The following is a 20258-nucleotide window of genomic DNA, read 5'->3' on the forward strand; positions in this document are numbered from 1 at the left end:
TCTATAAGGTGCCACAGGACTCTTTGCTGCTTTTAAAGTCAAGATATACCACATCTACTGCTTAACCAAGAAAATCCCCCACTTCGTCACACCCTCATAATCACAAGGCATGTTACCCTGTCAAAGAAAGCTGTTAGGTTGGTTTGATACAATTTGTTTTTGACAAATCCATGCTGACTGTTACTTATCACCTTATTATCTTCTAGGTGTTTGCAAATTGATTGCTTAATTATTTGCTCCATTATCTTTCTGGGTACTGAAGTTAAACTGACTGGTCTGTGATTCCCCGAGTTGTCCTTATTCCCCTCTTTATAGATTGGCACTATATTTGCCCTTTTCCAGTCCTCTAGAATCTCTCCCGTCTTCCATGACTTTTCACAGATAATTGCTAATGGCTCAGATATCTCCTCAGTCAGTTGAGTATTCTAGGATGCATTTCATCAGGCCCTGGTGACTTGAAGACATCTAACTTGTCTAAGTAATTTTTAACTAAGTAATTTTCCCTATTTTAGCCTCTGATGCTACCTCATTTTCACTAGCATTCACTAAGTTAGATGTCCAATCACTACAAGCCTTTTTGGTGAAAACTAAAACAAAAAAGTCATTAAACACTTCTGCCATTCTACATTTCCAGTTATTGTTTCCCCCCCCCATTGAGTATCAGGCCTACCCTGTCCTTGGTCTTCCTCTTGCTTCTTATTTATTGTGTAGAATCTATCCACCCATCCACCTGTACCATCCATCTATCCAGCAGCCAGCCACTTGCACTATCCACCCACCCATCCATCCACCCACCTGCACCATCAATCTATCCAGCAGCCAGCCACCTGCACAATCCATCCATCCATCCTTCCACCTGCAGTTTCTGTCTCCTATCGCCTTGGTGTCTGATGCTAGGTGCTGATCACACGGGTGACCAGCGAGATCTAGCAAGGATGGGGGGAAGCAACCTCACAGTCCCATAAGCATGGGGGGGTGACCTGCCTTGGGGGGGGGGACAGGTCAAGGTCCCTCCCGCACCAGGCATTGGCAGTCCGGCCCCCCCAGCAGTGCCCATGGGGTGGAGCGGATCCTTACCAGGTTCACCTCCTTCTTCAGCTCGTCCAACTCTTTCTCCTTCTGCTTCTTTTTGCCACCGCCATTCTCGGAGGTGGTTGCCGCTGGCGAATACTCCCGCCCAACCTGCCGGGGGAGGGGAGGGGGAAGAAAGAGGGGTAGTGTTACCTCCGTGGGCAGGGGACTCCAGAAGCCACACAGACCCACAGGGAGGAGAGAGACGCAGGGAGGAGGAGCACCCCAACCCACGGCAGCCATGCGGCACGAAGGTCACGACCAGGCAGGGAGCCCAGGACTGGCTGGCCCGTGGCCACCCCCTGGCAGATCCAGAACCGGGTCAGAGTGTCCCCCTGGCAGAAGGTGCTGGGTGGCAAGTGGGAATGAACTCAGTGCAGACAGAGTCCGTCCCCTCCCGCTCCCTCCTCCCCCCGTGCCAGGTCCTCAGCCAGGACTTCAGAGCAACCAATGCAGAAGAGAACCCAGCTCTAGCCACCTGGCAGCTCAGGACAGCCCAAGTGTCCTGCCCCTGGATGCTCTGGGCCTCAGACAAAACCTAGGCAAGTCTCCAGGGAACGGCTTCTCCTGCAGCAGAGCTGAGAGATTCCTGGTTTCTCTCCCCCAACACTTGCTGTGGCAGGTCAGGCCTGGGGGAGACGAGACGCATAAGTGGAAGAGTGGGAGTCATGTTCCCCCTACCCCCCTGCCCTGCCTGGATGCAAGAGATCAGAAAAGCGGGACCACAGCCAGGAACAGGAGAATGGATGTTTCCTCAGGCTGCCCCATCTGTGGGTCTCTCTGCACCAATTGCCTCTCATCTTACACTTAGATTGGAAGCTGTTTGGGGCAGGGGCTGTCTCTTTGTTCTATGTTCGTACAGTGCCTAGTGCCATGGGGTCCGGTGTATGGGTGGGGTGCTGAGGTGCTACCGTAATACACCTAATAAATAACGTACAGCGCCTAGCACCATGGGGTCCTGGTCTGTGGCTGGAACTCCGGCACACTACTGTAATACACCTAATAAATAATGTACAGTGCCTAGCACCATGGGGTCCTGGTCTGTGGCTGGGACTCCGACACACTACCGTAATACACCTAATAAATAATGTACAGCGCCTAGCACCATGGGGTCCTGGTCTGTGGCTGGGGGCAGGGAGACATGCTCTGGAAATGCTCTTCTGAGCTCTGCCACTGACTTGCGAGTCACTTTCATGCTCTGTGCCTCAGTTTCCCCCTCTGCAAAGTGGGGATGATCCTGACTCCCCTCCCAGGGGTGTCAGGCTCAGTTCGCGCATGAGTGCGAAGTGCTTTGAGATCCTCCAAGGGATGGGCAAAAGCTCATGGCCCTGTGGATGATGGCATTCCCAGTGCCCCTGTCCCCACGGTCTGCAGGTGGCGGACTGCTTCTGCTCCACGCAGGAGCCCCAGAGCCAGAATGCCAGGAGAGAGGCTATTCCTATCCCAGCATTCCCACGCGGAGCGGTCACAGGCAGTGGTGGGAATCACATCAGGATTCCTGCTCTTGGGAGCTTCCTGCCCCGGTTTGTGAGCCCAGCAGCCTGGAGAGCTCGCGGAGACAGCTGGTGTTTGGGAACCGAACTCAAGTCCCAAATCTTCCAAGTTCCCTCTGCGCTAAGCAAACAACACGGGGGGGGGGGGGGGGGGGCTGGAACCTCTAGCTGTCCTGCCAATGCTGCCCTGGCATAGACAGCACTGTGCCCTGCATGCTATGCCAGTGACTTCACCCACCCCAGGGACACTCTGCCAAAGCAGAGACACTGAATTTCCCTGGTTCCTGCTGCTTTGGGCTGGTGGCTGCTCCGGAGGGGGCTCTGGGATTTGTTACTGTGGGCCCCCAGGAGGAGGGGCAGGGGTTGCTTGAGAGGAGACTGGCACATCCTGGGATGATTCCACTGGCCCTCCCCGCGCCGGTGGGGCATCCGGGAGCCCAGCGGGGCATGGGCCCCCACGGGTGATGTGGGGGTCGAAGACGGGGACTCGAGTGCGCAGCTTGTGGGAGCGGGGCCAGGCAGCCGGGAAAGCAGCGTTTATTCAAAGGCAGAAAATAAAGAGGACCTCAGCTCTCTGCTGTCATGGAAAAGTCCCCCCAGTGCCAAGAACAACCGCTGTGAGCAAAGGGTCACGTTACGGCGGGGGGGGGGAGTAGCGATGGGGGGAAGGGAGGGAGGCATTGAAACTGTTAGGAACCCTGAAAGCAGCCACAATTTGGGGAGAGTCCCCGGGACAAGGCCAGCCTGCCAACTGCAACTCCCCATGTATCGTTATGGTGCATTTCCAGAGCATGTCTCCCTGCCCCTGGCCACGACTGCGGTGGGCATTCTGCACGGCCCCAGCTATGATTTGGGGGTGCCTTCTTCACAGGCCCCGCTGGTTTCTGCCCCCGGCTCTGGGCCTCTCCCGTTCCCCTGTATCGATCGAAGCGGAACCCCTTCCCCCGGGGCTGGGGGCGCTGGCTCCAGTTCCAGCATGCCGGGCTCCCTCTCCTCCGGTTCCACTCCGGGGAACAGCCTGTAACAGTGAGAGCGAGGGGGACAGGTGCAGGCCCAGGGGGATCTACTGCAGTGCAATGAGAGCCAACCATTTCAAAGGCAGTCCCAGCTCAGCCCCTCCCCCCCCCAAGCTAGGGTACGCACAGGCATCTCCCACCGTGAACCTGGGTCTGGGTCAGCAGGCTCCTTAAGAAGACGGGGTAGGAGGCTGGAGTGCACCCTCTTAAAGGAGTCTGGGATTTGCCACTCCAGATCACACCCCCTGGCCCATCTAACCCAGCAGTTCTGGATCAGACCCCCTGGTCCCTCTATCCAGTAACCCACTTTCTTCCACATCTGAACAGGCCATTGGTTCATACGTGCAGTACCCTGACCTCTGCAGCTGCCGAGATACGACTTTCCTCCCCAACACCCTCCTCCCCTGCACCCAGCCACGTAGGCAATGGGGGATCCTTCCTGACCCCTGCAGCTCCCCGCCCTGCAGCATGAGAGTCGATCACCCCGACCTTGGCCCCCTTTGCATTTTACAAACATATCTCCAGCCTTTTTTGGCTCTGCCCATGCCGGGGGACCCCGGCAGCCCAGTTAAAGGACTGTTTGGTGCCGCCGGTCCAGGCAGGATCGCACGGTCTTGGGACACAGCTGGTCCCCAGGGTGACTCGGTCAGTTTCGCAGCTCAGACGGGGCTGTGTTTGACTGGATCCTATTTGACTTGGAGAGGCAGATCCAATTAGGGAACGATTCCCTGGGGTTTATGATCAGGGCAGTAAGGATGCCAGAGGGCCCTGGTCTGCAAGGGAAGTCATGTCTGTCTCCAGAGACTGGAGGAGAGTCTGAGCCAAAAGCCCCCTGTAGGAAGAAAGAGAGCGAGGAAGAAAGTGTCTCTCAGGCCATGAATGGGGAAGGGAGAATAGAGCCTCCTTTCTGCTCCATATAAAGGGCTGAATAGTCCTGGCACTTCCCAGGATTCATGAGTCCAGCGTCCTGCCTGTGGTTTCCATGGCTCTTCGGGATCCTTTGCCGTGCGGCGAGGAGCTAGCTAAGGAGCTCTCTGTTCTGTTTGACAACCCCTTGCTCCCAGCAAAGATCCCAAAGCACCTTCCAGGATCTGCTGCTCCAGCTGCCGAAACGCAGCCCCTTCTGGGGTGGGATGCAGCAGCCAAGCGGAACAGAACCCTATGCCCAGCTGTGTGTGGGCAAGGCCCCAGGGTTAACACGCTGCCTCTTGCCATAAGTACTTGGATCTTTAATGACAACGGTTAGGCAAACATTGCTTAAACCCGGCACTTACAGCCAGCTACCCCTGCCATCGCCAGCACCACCCCCTAAGCAGCCAGCACGGACCTTGCCCTGCTTTGGGGCTCTGGACAGGGGGCAGCAAAGCCCCCCAAAGCTGGGCTAGTACCGGTGGGACCCCCTATCTTTCAGTCATAGAGGCTGGATTACCATGACATGGTATATCTGGTATATCTCTGGGAATATCCGCCCCCCCCCTCCCCAGCTCTCTGCCCCCCACCCTCACAACCTCCAAGTGCCAAACGATGCCCGATAGAGGGACCATCGAGCAGCAGGAGGAGACCTGGCAGAACGAGCCCCTGCCTGTAGTCAGTGGCACAGGTGAGTTCGATGCTCTGGGCCCTATCCTGAGCTCTTTGTGTCCCCCACACCTCCCAGTCTCTCTCTGGGTGCGCTAGCTACAGGATCAGGGCCATTACAGGAGCCATGCTCATGGGGCTGCAGTTCTGATCCCTAACACTAGAGGGGGACCCAGAGCTCCAGGCTGGGATTTACATGGGGCCAATGGCCTGGAAGCATATTACAGGTCCTAGACCCCCACACACTGCCCCAGCTGTGCCTTGCCTCTTCCAGGTGACTGGGTGGGGCAGAGACCTATACAGGGAGTCGCTGGGGGCCAGATGAGGAGTGTTAAAGCCCCAGCTTGGGGAGGTTACATACACCTGCACCATGCCCATGGTACAGAGCAGGACTGTACCAGGACTCCTGGATTCTGTTCCCACTTCCGTGACAGACTTGTAGTGAGAACTTAAGCAAGTCCCTGCACGACTCTGTGGCTTGGTTTCCCCAGCTGGAGGCTGGGGTAATACCACCGACCACACGGGGTGCTGTTGGGTTTAATTAACGTCTGCCCAGAATGCCAAGACTCTCAAAGGGAAGGGGCTCGAGAAGGAGTGGCGTTTGGATCCGAATCCCCACCGGAGCCCTGCTGCTCCATCCCTGTCCACTCTGCCTTTCCATAGTCTCTCCTAGGCCAATGATTCCCAGGGAGGGGGGTCAAGATGTGACCCTGTGGCTCATCTACCCCATCCTCCCTCCTGCATCTCTTTCTAGCTGGCATCTCTTGGCAGGCAAGTGCCATGCCTGGGTGGCTGCACAGAGAGTTGTGAGTGAGGTACCAGACTCTGAGATTTAGGGGCCACATCTGCCCAGCAAACACCGTCTAAATTCCCCAAATCCTGTCCCAGCGGGCATCTGGCTCAGCATGACCCTGGTGTGGAATCTCTGAATGGGGGGGGGGGTCACACTTCTTTGGTCCCTGTGGCATCTGGCCCGCTGTCATTTTCAACAGTGCAATGAACTGGCTAGTGCATCTGTGCATGACTGCCTTCTACTGGCTGGGATCCCAACTAATTAGCTGTGTGTCATAGGCCTCATACTGCTCCTAGGTAATGGGGATTCTCCTTTCGCTCAGAGGTGGTTTTGGATCAGAGGTCTGGTCCTGCTGCGGATGTGAAGTTTTCAGGGGTGCCACGGAACACAGAAACGTGACAATTGTGGCAGTTCTCATAGAGAAATAACAGTGAAAAACTGTACCCTGCTTCATTTATGTTCCCTCTGACCCCGAAAGTGTCACCAGAGCAACAGCTGTGAAATCTCTTCTTGCAAGATACTGTATCAATGCAAAATGTTGTTATTGGGTATTCATGTCGCTTTTCAAAAAATGGGTGGGTTTTGCCATGGAAAATTTTGATGAAAACAGGCCCAAAATTCCTTCTCATCTAAATTTTCCATGGAAAAATTACTTTTTTGCACCAGAAATTCAAATAACGAAAAATGAGCTCAGAAAAGGGGAATTAGTGCGTTCTTGGCCAAAATATTTCGGTTTTCAGGTGTTCCATTTTTCCAACAAACAAAAAGTTTTATTGAGTCGAAAACCTGATTTCCCGCTGAAAATAAATTTCCACAGAAAATTTTCAGCCATCCCTAATCATTAGAGCAAGAGCTCGTCACATGGCAAACCTCTTCAAAAGGATCCGGATAATAAAAGAACGATAAATGCTATTGCAGGCCCTGATCCTGTGCGGAACTCCATGCGGGCAGTTCTGTGCGCCCACACGCAGATCAGGTTCTATCCCCTAGGCAGCACTTATTGTAGGGTTGTGACCACTCTTAGCCCTGTATGTTTCCTATGCATGTCTCCATGCTATCCCCCATTCTGAGTGCTTCCTGTGGGCACAGGAAATTGTTTTCCCCACTGAAGCTGTTTAAAGAGAAGAGTTATTTTTCAGGCAATGTGGTTTTCATTCTCCCTTCTGTATAAGATTATTGCTTGGCTGTAAAAATACTATTAAAAGAATCCTTCTGCGAACAGCTCTTTGCCCCTCCATGGTGCCTCCCACTTGGGAACTTCAAAGGTGAATCAAAATTCTAACAAACCTGTGATCATCTGGGAACATCCCAGCTATGGGGCTTCAGAAGTACAGCAGGGACGGAACCCACAGCACAGCCCCCCTGCCATCTGAGCCTGAGGAGAATCTCTACAAGCACTATAGGGTCTAGGATACACAACTGATCAATCCTGGATCCACCCATCAGAGGGAGATATACGCATTAGTCAGTTGGTGACACTGAAGTGGCTTGCTCAAGGTCACACCACAAGTCAGTGACAGGATTGGAAACAGAACCCAGGGGTCCTGACAGTGCCGCTTACCCACTAGACTCCACTGTCTCCTAGAGCTGGAGACAGAACCCAGGAGTCCTGACAACCAGATCCCTGCTCTCATCACTAGACCCCATTCATCTCCCAGTACTGGAACTAGAAACGGGGAGTCCTGACTGGCAGTTCCCTAGTCTACTCACTGCCTTCCTAAACTGTCACTTCATCATCCTTCTTCTAAACACTGTTTGCTGTATAGCCCGTTCCCCATGTTCTCTTTCAGTTTCCTGTGAGTCGTGTGTTAGGAGCAGTGTATAAATCTAGTTAATGAATTCATGCTCCATCCCTAGCTCCACAAAGGTTCCCAGGCTCTGGCATTTCCTACAGATCTGGCCATTCTACATACATACATAAATCAACCCACTCTGCATTTCAGCTTCTGGGGAACTAATTAGCAAAGCAGAGCGAGGCGTTCCACGTTGCAGGTCGGAGGAATTCTGTTCTGCGTTTCAAGGAATTTGGGGCACATGCCCCCCTCTCCCCAAACTACCCCACAATGCTGCAAAGCCCACCCCCGATAATGCAAGGGGGGGTTGATGGCTGGGCTGGATTGCTCTTTCCGAAATGTCCCTCGTGTCTCGACAGCGTTCGGGAGGCCAAGGAGGTTTAAGGGGCAGTGGAGTGGAGCCAGCTTGCACCAGTATTTTTTAATGCCAGCTGCAAAAAGTTCCCGAAGAGCTGAAAACACCAGGGGGGAACCGCACTTGATTCAAACAAACTTCCTGGCTAAGCCAGCTCTCTGATCCCGGCGGTGGCATGCAGAGGCAGCCTACGGCTCAAAATAATCCCCCGGGGCCAATGCCCCGGCCAACTCCTTCACCCCCACCTGGAGTCTGACCCAGCGCTGGCGAGGGGGCTGTTTACCCAGCGGGCACACTGTTTGGTAAGCGGTCCCCTCCGTCGCATTGTTCGCCTGGTTGCAAAAATGTTTCCCTGCAGTGAAGGGGAGGGGGTGGATTGGAAATGGCAATTAGGGAATGAGAGACCAGGCCCGGCGCAGCGGGGGGCCCTGCCCAGTGCTTAAGTTGTAATGAAAGAGGTGCCAGGGCTCAAGCCATTTTTTTTTTACTTTCATAACTGATACAGCAAGCCCAGAGGTGCCAGGCTCTGAACTGCCAGGCCCAGAGGTGCCGGGGCTCTGAACTGCGAAGCCCAGAGGTGCCGGGTTTCTGAACTGCCAAGCCCAGAAGTGCCGGGGCTCTGAACTGCCAAGCCCAGAGGTGCCGGGTTTCTGAACTGCCAAGCCCAGAGGTGCCGGGGCTCTGAAGTGCCAGGCCCAGAGGTGCTGGGGCTCTGAACTACCAAGCCCAGAGGTGTCAGGCTCTGAACTGCCAGGCCCACAGGTGCCGGGTTCTGAACTGCCAGGCCCAGAGGTGCTGGAGCTATAAACTGCCAAGCCCAGAGGTGCCGGGGCTCTGAACTGCCAGGCCCAGAGGTGCTGGGGCTATAAACTGCCAAGCCCAGAGGTGCCGGGGCTCTGAACTGCGAAGCCCAGAGGTGCCAGGGCTCTGAACTGCCAGGCCCAGAGGTGCCAGGCTCTGAACTGCCAAGCCCACAGGTGCCGGGTTCTGAACTGCCAGGCCCAGAGGTGCTGGGGCTATAAACTGCCAAGCCCAGAGGTGCCGGGTTCTGAACTGCCAGGCCCAGAGGTGCCGGGGTTATGAACTGCCAAGCCCAGAGGTGCTGGCACTCAGCCCCAGCACATATTAAGCACTGGCCCTGCCCACCCTCCAAGCTACACAAACTAGCCCCGGAAAGATACATGCCCATGTTCCCCCTCGTTTGTTGCTGCTTCACTCCTGTCTCAAACTTTGAAGCTCTCCAGTCCCTCGTTCCCCAATCATGTAGCTGAGGGCAGACTCGGATAGCCGGAGTTTACCCACTTCTCCTTCGGGGAATGTGGCGTTTAGTTTAGGTTTGTTTACCCGCTTCGTTTTCTACCACTGCACCACTGTCGTCTTCAGTCCCATTCAAGCCATTCCCAGCACGATCCCCTTAAAACGCACTCAAAACGTCCTACTCACCCCTTTCCCCATTTTCGTCAGCCCGGGGCGCCGGGGGCTGGATGGAAGGAACGCAGGAGGAGGAAAGGAAAAACCAGTCGAGAGAGGAGACTTCCCAGCTTTCTTTAAATAGCTCCCTCCTTCGCCCCTCTCCTTCTCTGGACAGGGTCACTTGTTGAAACAGGATCTTGGGTCAAGAAAAACTCCACCCTCCCCCCCCCCCCTTCTCCCCCCCCCCCCCCACCCCTCCAAGCCTTGTGTCTCTGCTCCGCTAGCTGGGGAGAATCCAGGGCCAGCAATGTGCTGTGCAATGTCATGATATACACAGCCCGCCCCCCACCCCCTGCATCTGTCTGTCGGCTGTAAGGCAGAGCTCTGTTTGGGAAGTCAAAGGGCTGCATCAAGTCCCCCTTGGCTCCAGCTGACTGTGATGAATGAAGCTCCCCAGAGGGACCCAGCCTCCACACTCAGGGGCTTAGTTGGGGCTTTTTATGCACTTCCTGAGAGGAACAGACGTGGGTTTGTTTGCAGAGTTTGGGTTATAGGTCCATGTGAGTTGTGGGGGCGCACAGAACGCCTGAAATGGACGATGCACTAAGTTTAGATCTATCCTTCCACCAGCATCTATCTGTCCATCTACCTCCCACACACCCCCATCTCTTCCTCTTTCACCTGTACACCCCTCTCTAGCCATCCCCCAGTGCTGTGTTTTGCTGGGATGGTTATAGGTAAATACACAGGCAGAGTTCACGTCACCTCTCCAGCTCTGGTGCAGCTGTCGCAGTGGCCCGGAGCGGCCCCTGAGGCTGGGAACGGCTCAGGGACTCGGCCTAGGCTCTGGGAACGGCTCGGGGACTCAGCCCAGGCTCTGGTGCCGTCTATGCTGTGTGTGACTGGCTGTGGGGAGCTGCTCAGCTGCTGTCTGGGCTGTCCCCACTGTGTGGACACCAAAGCAAAGACCCTGTTCTGCCAACGTCTGAGCCAGGCCGGTCTGCTGGGTGCGGCACAGAGGGGGGAATAAGGCTCCTAGGTTCTACTCATGGCTCTGCTTCTGCTTAGGGCAGTCCCCTGCATGCTCCGTGCCTCAGTTTCCCCCGTTGCCGTGACAGGGAGAGTCAGGGGTTTAGTCCATGCCTGTGTATGAAGAGCCCTGTGCTGGCAGCTGCTAGTGAAGGGCTGAGGGCTGTTATCTCTGCAGGAGGCTCTTATCACAGATGACCAGCCACTCTGGAGCAACAGGCTGGCTCAGGATACAGAGAGCCCTCGCTGCTCAGGGGAGACCAACCACAAACCATCAGCACCCAAGTGGAGCGGGGTTGCAGCGTCTGCAGGGTGCAGAGTATTGAGGACTGTCCTGGAATTGCAAGCTATCCCTTTAAGAGTGTGGAGGGTGAGGGGGTTCCTGGTCCTGCTTGCAGGTTAGGGGCCTTTGTAGGGAAGCCTGCAAATGGCTATGGGCAGTCAGGCTGGCCCGAACCAACCTAGAGCATGGTGGGGTGAGTGGTGCCTCTCTGCATAGGGAGCAGCCTGCTTTATCTCTCACACATTCCTAGACTTCAAGGCCAGAAGGGACCATCATGATTATTTAATCCAATGTACTCAGACCTCAGTGGTTCAGGAGCCAAAATTGATTAGCATTATCCAACAGAGCCACAGGAGTGTGAATTTATTGTTTCATTTACTGTAGTACTATTCATATTTAAACAGTGTGACAAGGAAATATTTAGTTTATATTATTATATTATATATAAATTATGATCTATATATATTATTCTCACAGCAAATAAGTTGATAACTTAGTATCTTAATTGGTTAATAACTAGGGCCCTACCATATTCACAGTCCATTTTGGTAAATTTCATGGTCATAGGATTTTAAAAATCTTAAATTTCACGGTTTCAGATATTTAAATCTGATACTTCATGGTGTTGTAACTGTGGGGATCCTGACCCAAAATGGGATCATGGGCAGGGGTCACAAGGCTATTGTAGGGGGGTCACGGTATTGCCACCCTTACTTCTGCGCTGCTGCTGGTGACGGCACTGCATTCAGAGCTGGGTGGCTGGAGAGCAGCGGCGGCTGGCCGGGTACCCAGTTCTGAAGGCAGCGCTGCCGCCAGCAGCAGCACAGAAGTAAGGGTGTCAATATCATACCGTGCCACCCTTACTTCTGCGCTGCTGCCTTCAGAGCTTGGCAGCTGGTGAGTGGCGGCTGCTGGCCAGGAGCCCAGCTCAAAAGGCAGTGCCACTGCCAGCAGCAGCACAGAAGTGACGGTGGCATGGTGTGGTATTGCCACTCTTACTTCTACACTGCCACTGGGGGTGGGTCTGACCCAGCCACCCTGCCCCTCCCCAGTGCTTGGAGATGAAAAGGGCCTTGGGCTGGCTGCGTGTGTTTGTGGTGACCACAGCGACCCCCTGACCATGGCGCCCTGGGCAGTCGCCCACATCACCCACCCATAAGGCTGGCCCTGCCCCCCCTCAAAAAAGTGACAACCCCCCCTCCCCACCATGCCACCCTCACTTCTGCGCTGCTGCTGGTGGCGGTGCTTCCTTCAGAGCTGGGTGCCTGGCCGGCAGCCACCACTCTCTGGCCATCCAGCTCTGAAAGCAGCACAGAAGTAAAGGTGGCAATACTGTGACCCCTCTACAATAGCCAGATTTCACGGGGGAGACCAGATTTCACGGTCCGTGACACGTTTTTCATGGCCATGAATTTGGTAGGGCCCTATTAATAACATAGGAAAAGCAATGTGGGTCTGGCTGGAGATTCTTGCCCACATGCTCGGGGTTCTGCTGATCGCCATATTTGGGGTCGGGAAGGAATTTTCCTCCAGGGTAGATTGGCAGAGGCCCTGGAGGTTTTTCGCCTTCCTCCGCAGCATGGGGCAGGGGTCGCTTGCTGGAGGATTCTCTGCGACTTGAAGTCTTTAAATCATGATTTGGGGACTTCAACAGCTGAGTCAAGGGAGAGAATTATTCCAGGAGTGGGTGGGTCAACTTTTGTGGCCTGCATCATGCGGGAGGTCAGACTAGATGATCATAATGGTCCCTTCTGACCTTAAAGTCTATGAGTCTATGAGTCTATCCTGATTGGTTAATAACTTAGATCAGTTAATAATTAAATCACACTGTGTTAATATAACGGGCTGCAAAGAGCCGCAAGGAGACACGTTAAACAGACACTTGCAGTTCGCGAGCTGCAGTCTCGGCACCACTGATCTAGTCTGACGTCCTGCATGTGACAGGCCAGAGAACCCACCACTACCCACCTGCTCCGCCACTAGGCCGAGAACCTCTGGCTGAGTTACTGGAGTCCTTGATTTAAAGATTTCAAGTTACAGAGAATTCCCCATTTACTCCAGTTCAAACCAACAAGTGACCGTGCCCCCACGCTGCAGAGGAGGGCAAGAAACCCCCAGGGTCTCTGCCAGTCTGACCTGAAGGAAAATTCCTTCCTGACCCCAAATACGGCAGCCAGTTGGCCCCTGAGCGTGAGCTTCAGGTTACTGTGTGCTCCCGTTCTGGATTACGAGAATGAAAGTGGGCTTACATTGCAACCTGCCCAGATGGTATTTTTAGCTGTCTTTGGATATGTGCCACGAACATAACAAAGGGGTGATGGACTCAGGGGGGCAGCCAGAGGGAAGGGAGCACAGTTCTCATCCCAGCTAGTAGAGACAAGAGGGGTGAGGGGCAGATGTGTGGGAGAAAGCCACACTTGGCAGCAGTTTGCCTGAGCGTCTGAAGGCTCTGCATGAACTAGGCCTCACAGCCCTGCTTGGGGAGGGGGGTGGGGAATTCCAGTGTGCTTACCCTGTATTTCAAATGGGGAAACTGAGGCACAGAGGGGGGAAATGACTTGCCCAAGTGAGGCAGTGACAGAGCTGGCTATAGAACCCAGGAGTCCTGGCTCCTAGTCTAGCCCCTAGATATATTCCCAGGGCTGGGTGTCGAACCCAGGAGTCCTGACTCCCAAACTCTTGCTCTAACCACTAGCCTTGCTGCCTTTCCAGCAAAGAAAGCTGGGTAGGGCTGCCAGGCCTAGGGCAGCAGTCCTGTGTTAGTCTGCACACCATGTGAACGTTATCGTCAAAGCAGAAATGGGCTTGCTGGGTCTGCTGGTGCATGAACCCAGCCTGCCGTCCCCATGCAGCGCAGTGAAAACGTAGCCGGGTCAGTACGCTAAGCAGGCACAGCCGGGAAGGCACCCTGGGACAGGAAGGGGCAGTCAGCAGGAGCCGGATCTGCAGCCTTAGAAGAATCTCTTGTTAAATCAGCTCTTTCTTTACTGCCTTTGGGCTCTGCGTCCTTCCCAAAGCAACGCAGCCTGTGCTGGCCACAGACAGGGAGTCCCACGCAGAGCAACGGAAAACGCAGCCCCCGAGCCCTGAGAAAATGACACCGATTTACTGGAATGAGTTTAGAAACTGATGCCGTTAAATCGGTGCCAATCTCTCCTCGCCCGTTTCGGTTTAAGAGCGTCAGTCTGAGAGGGCAAGTCTACACCACAGCACTGCATCGGCGCAGCTGCACCAGACAGGAGAGCGCTTTGTCTATGTCTGCGGGAGAGCGAGTATGGACGGCTCTTTTACACCCCTGAGCAACGTACGCTAGATTGACTTCAGCGGTAGTGTAGACCTGCCCTCTGGAATCAAGATAAGCCACACGGGTGCCAGGAACCCTTCCCCTGAAACAGTAGCATAGATAGACGGGGAGGCTCTGCTCTACAGCAGATTGAAACTGGTTTGGCTAAACCAGGACAGTTTTCTCATGTAGACAAGGCTGGTGTCACTGAGCCTGAAGTACGGAAATCGGGGCTTTATCTCGTGCAGTGTGAAACACGGATGTGTTGCTTCCATAGGTGCCGTCCAGCTCCTCTCCGATGCCTTCAGAAGGGAGCCGCCGAAAGCAAGCACATTTCCCCGGCTTTAATTCCAGCGCTGCTCCCCCGCTGTCCGGGGGAGATTAGCCCCAGGAGCCATGGAACTCAGCCTTTGCTTCCCAAATCTGCTTTTAATTTGTTTGCTTTTTAAATCCCTTCCAAGAATGACCCCCGCCGAGTGCCGGGCTGGGATTTTCCATCCCTCATCCACACCGTTTCTCTAAGGAGCTAAGGGCCACGTGGTGGAGCTGACAAGTTCCCAGTGCCGCCGCATTACAAGGGGCTGGGAAGGTGGTGATGCCCTTTAAGGAGCCATGGTTAGATTCGGGGCTGTGGTTCCCCTATCTTGGGGTAGGGCCCAGAGAACCTCAAAGGTATTTGGGCTCCTAACTCCCATTGGGATCGATGGTTCTCAGCCTAGGTACCTGCAAAGTGCTGGCTCCATTTCAGGTGACCTCCTCCTCTTGGACATGGAAAGCTCCGAGATCATAGAATATCAGGGTTGGAAGGGACCTCAGGAGGTCATCTAGTCCAACCCCCTGCTCAAAGCAGGACCAATCCCCAGACAGATTTTTACCCCAGTTGCATAAATGGCCCCCTCAAGGATTGAACTCACAACCCTGGGTTTAACAGGTCAATGCTCAAACCACTGAGCTATGGACATCGGTGGGTGGGACTTCTCTTCAGAGGTCCCTTTCTCATTCAGGTGGGTGCCATTCAGGGCGATGGACTGGGGCAGTGGCCAGAGCAGGTGATATGGCAGCCTGGGTTCTAGTCCTGGCTCTGCCGCTGTGCGACCTTGGGCAAGTCACTTCTGCTGCCCGTGCCTCAATTTCTCCATCTCATAAACTGGCTTATCTCAGGGGAGACTGAATGTTGAGGAAGCGCCTTGAGATCTGCAAGTGGAAGGTGCCAAGGAGGGAAATTCATAGCACCTGTGTCCCCTTGGGAGTCCGGGGCAACCAAGGGAACCCCTGACTGACAACAGGTAACACACCACCCCAGCCAGAATGCCCTGCCCCAAGGGGTGCTGGCAAAGTCCCTGCCCATGGGTCCCCTGTGTCTGGGGGAGTTAGCTGGCAGCAGGAGGGGGTGCCCTATCCAGGCAATGTTTTGTAACTGACTAGGGCATTGGGCACCAAGGTCCTTCCCATCTCCTCCTGCTTCTGGGCTTCCTTTCCTTTCGCGGGCAGTGCAATGTATGGGGGCCGCGGGAGCATGGGCCATACCTGGGATCATGGGTAGAGAAGAAGCCCGGGCAGCAGAAGTGCCATCAATGGGAGCCCGGGCAGCTCGCACCAAGGCAGGGGAGTGTGGGCACGGAGAGTGCACGGGCATCGGGCACCTTCCCTCGTTTGACCGCAAGGACCCTGAGGTGCAGGTGGCTTGTGGCTGTAGCTCGGCTCAGAGTTTAAAACTCCAAAGATGTTCTGGGATCCACAGGGGATGCCCCAGCCTGGGGGGGGGCGCGTTCATGGGGGAATTAACCCTGCATGGGAGGGCCCTTTCTGATCACCGCGCTGGACCCTAACGGCCACTCTGTATCCTCGTAGCCTGGGTGTTTCTTTCCTTTGTCTCCCTCCACTCTCCCTTTCACACCTCTGCTTGTGACTCTCTTGCTCTCCCGTCTCTCGCTTGTCTCCTCCCCCCACACTCACTCTTTCACTCCCCCGCCTCGTGCCCCTGCTCCCCAGCAGGTTCCCGCGGGCCCTGGCACGAATCCCTCTTCCATCCTGCCCCTCGCTGGGCTCGGGGCAGATTAGTGCTTAACAAGCATGCGGGATTAAGGCTCGCTGCATGCCAGGGGACGCTCCGCGGAGGGGGACGGGTCCTGGCACCGACTGCCTGCAGGGGCCTTGTGCTCAGTGCCAACTGGATCCGATGCAAACAGAACCATCAGGCCATGCCCTGCGCCAGCCCCCCCCAGATCCCTGCAGCGAACCCCCTAGGAAGAGGCTCGTTTCCCCGTGCACCAAGGGGGTGGGCTGTCTCCACGCTCTGCCCGGGCTCCCCATCGGGGCTATTCCAGAAGAGGAGAAGCGACTCAGGACAGAAGAGGAGTCTTTGGGCCCAGCCGCCTCTTCCCATCTTTGTTCCATGACTTGGGAAACCTTTTTGACGAGGAAGAGGGCCCAGGCTGAGGCCCTGCTCCTGCATGTCATGGGCATGACCCACCTGCGAGCACGTCTCCTGGCAGGATCGGGGCCTGGCTCGCCTAGTACAGACAGAGCCATCTGCCAGGAGGGCCCGGCGCCGCCTGGGGAGGCAGACGCAGCTTCACCGAGGCACCGGCATGGGATCAGGAAGAGAAGGCCCCGACCTCACCGCAGCCATGAGCCAGCCCAGTGAAGCAGATGGCTTCCATCTATTTCCCTGGCCCCCCATCACCTCACCAGCATCAGTGCATTTCTCCTTCTACACCCCTGTGCGGCAGAGCCGGGCTATTGTCTCCGCTGTTCAGGTGGGGAACTGAGGAGCAGAGAAGGCAAAGGACCAGCCCAAGGAGTCTGCAGCAGAGAAGGGATTTGAACTCAGATCTCCCCGGCGAGTGCGCTAACCATTGGCCCGTCCCGACACATCCTCTGATTTACTGCATTAAGCTACTCAGAGCTCGTCGTCCTGGTCTGGTGAGAAGGGCCAGCCTGGCAGCCCGGCAGGCTCTCGTCCTCTGTCGATCCACAATGCAAGGAGAGCAGACCAAGCTCAGGTTCAGCTGAGCATTGGCCTGGCCTCCTGTGGCTCATCTGAACTGCCCTTCTCGGAGGGCTGCTCCAGCCCTGACCCCCCTCCGCCCCCATCCCATGGTGTCCCAACAGAAACGATGAAATTCAGAGGAGGGAATCAGGAAGGGGTTAAATACTTCCTGGAGGGGAGATCTTCTGGCTACAAAACAGCTGTTTCCCCGCCAACCTGCTCTGAACGGGGCGGGTCATTTATGTTTGGGCTTAGGGACTCTTATGACTCTTTGGGTGGGGGGGGGGTGACGGGTCCCCCCTGGGGTGCAACATGGAACTGGGGTACAGCTGAGCCCTCTGTCTTACCAGTCTGGGTTCCCTCTCACACTGTGACATTGTGACAAGCTGCAAAGCCCTCCAAGCTTGCTTTCACACCACCATCCACAGGCAGGGGCCACACCCAGCTGTGTCCATGAACGCTCTGGCCAGCCACTGCCTGAACCAACAAGAGAGAGGCTCCAGCCAAAATACCCCCAGCTCCCCAGCCTAGGACCCCAAAGCTGTACTGTCCTGCCCTGGTCAAAAGCTTGACCGGTATGAATTACCCAGTCCACCCCTCCCTCGATGTGCAGAGGAATATGCACAAACTTTTGTTAACTGAGCTGAGATTTTCCCCCAAACACTTCACTCAAACCACAATGTTTTTGGTAAAAATAGAAACCAGATTTATTAACTACAGAATGATAGATTTTTAAGTGATTATAAGTGATAGCAAACAGATCAAGGAAGATTACTTGAGAAATAAACAAAACCCAATCTAAGCCTAATATACTACACAGGATGTGAATCAAACAGTGTTTCACCCTGTTAGATAGTATAAGCAGTTTGCAGATGTTTTATACACAGGCCGGGAATCCTCTCTTCCAGCCTGGGACCACCATAGGCGCCGACTCCATGGGTGCTCTGGGGCTGGAGCACCCATGGGGAAAAATTAGTGGGTGCTCTGCACCCAGTGGCAGCCAAGCTCCCCTTACCCCCCGCCCCACCTCCTCCTCCTCCTCCCCCCCTTATCACGCCGCGTTCCCGCTCCTCCGCCTAACTCCCAGGATTTCCCACCCGGCCGCCGCCAAACAGCTGTTTGGCAGCATTAGCATGTGGGGGGGGGGGGCGGGGATGTGGCGCGCTCAGGGGAGGGGGGGGGGAAGAGGCGGGGCCGGGGCAGGGCCTCAGGGAAAGGGTGGAGTGGGGGCGGGTCTGGAGGCAGAGGGGGCGTCGAGCACCCAGGGGAAAGAAGGGAAGTCGGCGCCTATGGGGACCACCACTTTCCCCAGTTCAGTCTTTGTTTCTAAGGTGTTTCCAGGTGTTGAGTTGTAGAGGGAGTGAGGCCCCTTGGTGATGTCACTTCCCCCTTTTATAGTTTCTTCCATATGGCAGGAACCCTTTGTTCCAAGCCAAGTTCCCAGCCCAGTTTGTGGAAAAATACAGGTACCAAAATGGAGTTCATGTGGTCTAGTCACATGCCCCTGCATGCTTGCTGAGTCATGGCAGCCATTCTCCACTGGCTGTCTGAAGGGTCCCCAGGTGAGGACAAGCCTTTTCCATGGCCATTGTCTTTGTTGATGGGCCATTAGCACTGTCTAGCTTATTCGTTGTTGTACCCGAAAGGCTAGCTGTGGGTGCTTCTAACGTCACAACATCTTAGCAAAACATCATAACTCCACATACAACGACAGCCCATACAATCCAACAGGATATTAATGTTCGTCAGATCAAGACTTTTCGAATGCTACCTCACAAGGCAGACTTTGTACAGAACTTATCCTAATTACATGATAGTGGTGAATATGGGGGTGCCAGGGTGTCACGGTGGGGGTTGAGCCATGAGAACCCAATGGATCTTTTCCAGCAGTTTCTGTGAGTTTTCCAGCTGGTCTCTGCCAGTGGGAGCTAAATCCACACAGGGGACACTGGTTTGGCATTGCAGCACTTAACGACTAGGTGCCCTGCAGCCCAGCAGAGCCCTCTGCCCGGGGTTCAGGGCCCAGGCTTCCAGTGCAATGCAAGGGGAGGGTCGGGCACTTAAGAATGGGAGCCAACAAGCTGGCCTGTGGAGCGGGGAACTGCCCAAACTAGCCAATAGGAAATGCTGGGGGGGGGGGCGCTAAGTCCCACTACTCAAAGAGATTTAGGCACCTCCCTCCACTTACGATGTACAGCCGTGAGCCCTCTCCTGGCATTGGCTGCCTGATCCGGGTCAGCCCTTTCTCACTGGTGGGGAGGCGCGTGGGGAGCCAATGTTAATGACAGAGCCGGGCGAAAGCCACAAAATGCTGCTTAGGGATCTGGTTTCTACCCCCTGATCACTGCGCAGTGGAGTCTGGATTGTGCTCGTTTGTAATTAATACGCCTCTCGCGTCCCCTGTGGCTATTAATCTATCTCCACTAAACCAGTCCTCGGGTCTGTGGCTGTGTGTGACATAGTTACCAAATCACTGCCCCCCTGGGAAGGGAGTCTTGTCCGATGATTAGCACCTGGGCATCAGGACTCCTGGGTTTCCTTTCTATCTCTGCCACTGATTCACTGACCTTGGGTAGGTCACTTCCCTTTTCTGTGCTCTCGGTTTAATGGGAACAATCATCTTTACAGCGGGGCTGGGAGGATTGCTGTTTGTAAAGTGCCCAAGATCCTTGCATTGGCACTCTGCCCTATAATCCCCCTGCAGTTTTGAATGGAGATGTTACACTTCAAGTACCCTTCCTGTTGGACAGAGCCATTAGCCCAGAATGATGGTCACTTTCCACCCCAGAGGTGGCTGCATTTCCAGGGGAAGTGAAACAATCCCTGCGTTCCGGGGACATTCCCGAGACTCTGCAGCAGCAGGAATAGGGTCATTAATTTAAACAGCAAATGGATATTGGCAAAAACCATATTATGGCTTGAAATGTCAGCTCTGTAAGGCCCTATTACACCACGCTGTCTATGTCAAAGGGCTCGACAGTGAGTTTCACGGTAATTTATGCGCACTTTAAGGGCGCTTTACATTGCTGGAGCAAAGGGCTCTTAGCATGAATGAGAATAAATATCTATCACCCTACACTCATCTATCTATCTATCTATCTATCTATCTATCTATCTATCTATCCCCATACACCCCCTCTATCTATCTATCTATCTATC

At 54.8% G+C, this 20258-nt stretch overlaps 1 protein-coding gene across 1 annotated transcript in view; it reads right to left on the reverse strand.

Annotated features, from left to right (window-relative positions):
* LOC112116535 (sodium/potassium-transporting ATPase subunit alpha-2) overlaps positions 1–9697 on the reverse strand; it is a 28237-nt gene extending 18540 nt beyond the window's left edge. Inside the window, exons 1-2 of the mRNA XM_026658005.2 lie at positions 9543–9697; positions 1078–1182 (exon numbers count right to left, since the gene is read on the reverse strand). Of these exons, the coding sequence (XP_026513790.1) occupies positions 1078–1182; positions 9543–9554 (117 nt within the window). The 5' untranslated portion in view covers positions 9555–9697. The remainder of the gene's footprint in view (positions 1–1077; positions 1183–9542) is intronic.
* Positions 9698–20258: the final 10561 nt, after the last annotated feature.

The sequence above is a fragment of the Terrapene carolina genome, unplaced genomic scaffold (assembly GCF_002925995.2).
Source record: "Terrapene carolina triunguis isolate 2854851 unplaced genomic scaffold, T_m_triunguis-2.0 Scaffold378, whole genome shotgun sequence".
Classification (NCBI taxonomy): domain Eukaryota; kingdom Metazoa; phylum Chordata; order Testudines; family Emydidae; genus Terrapene; species Terrapene triunguis.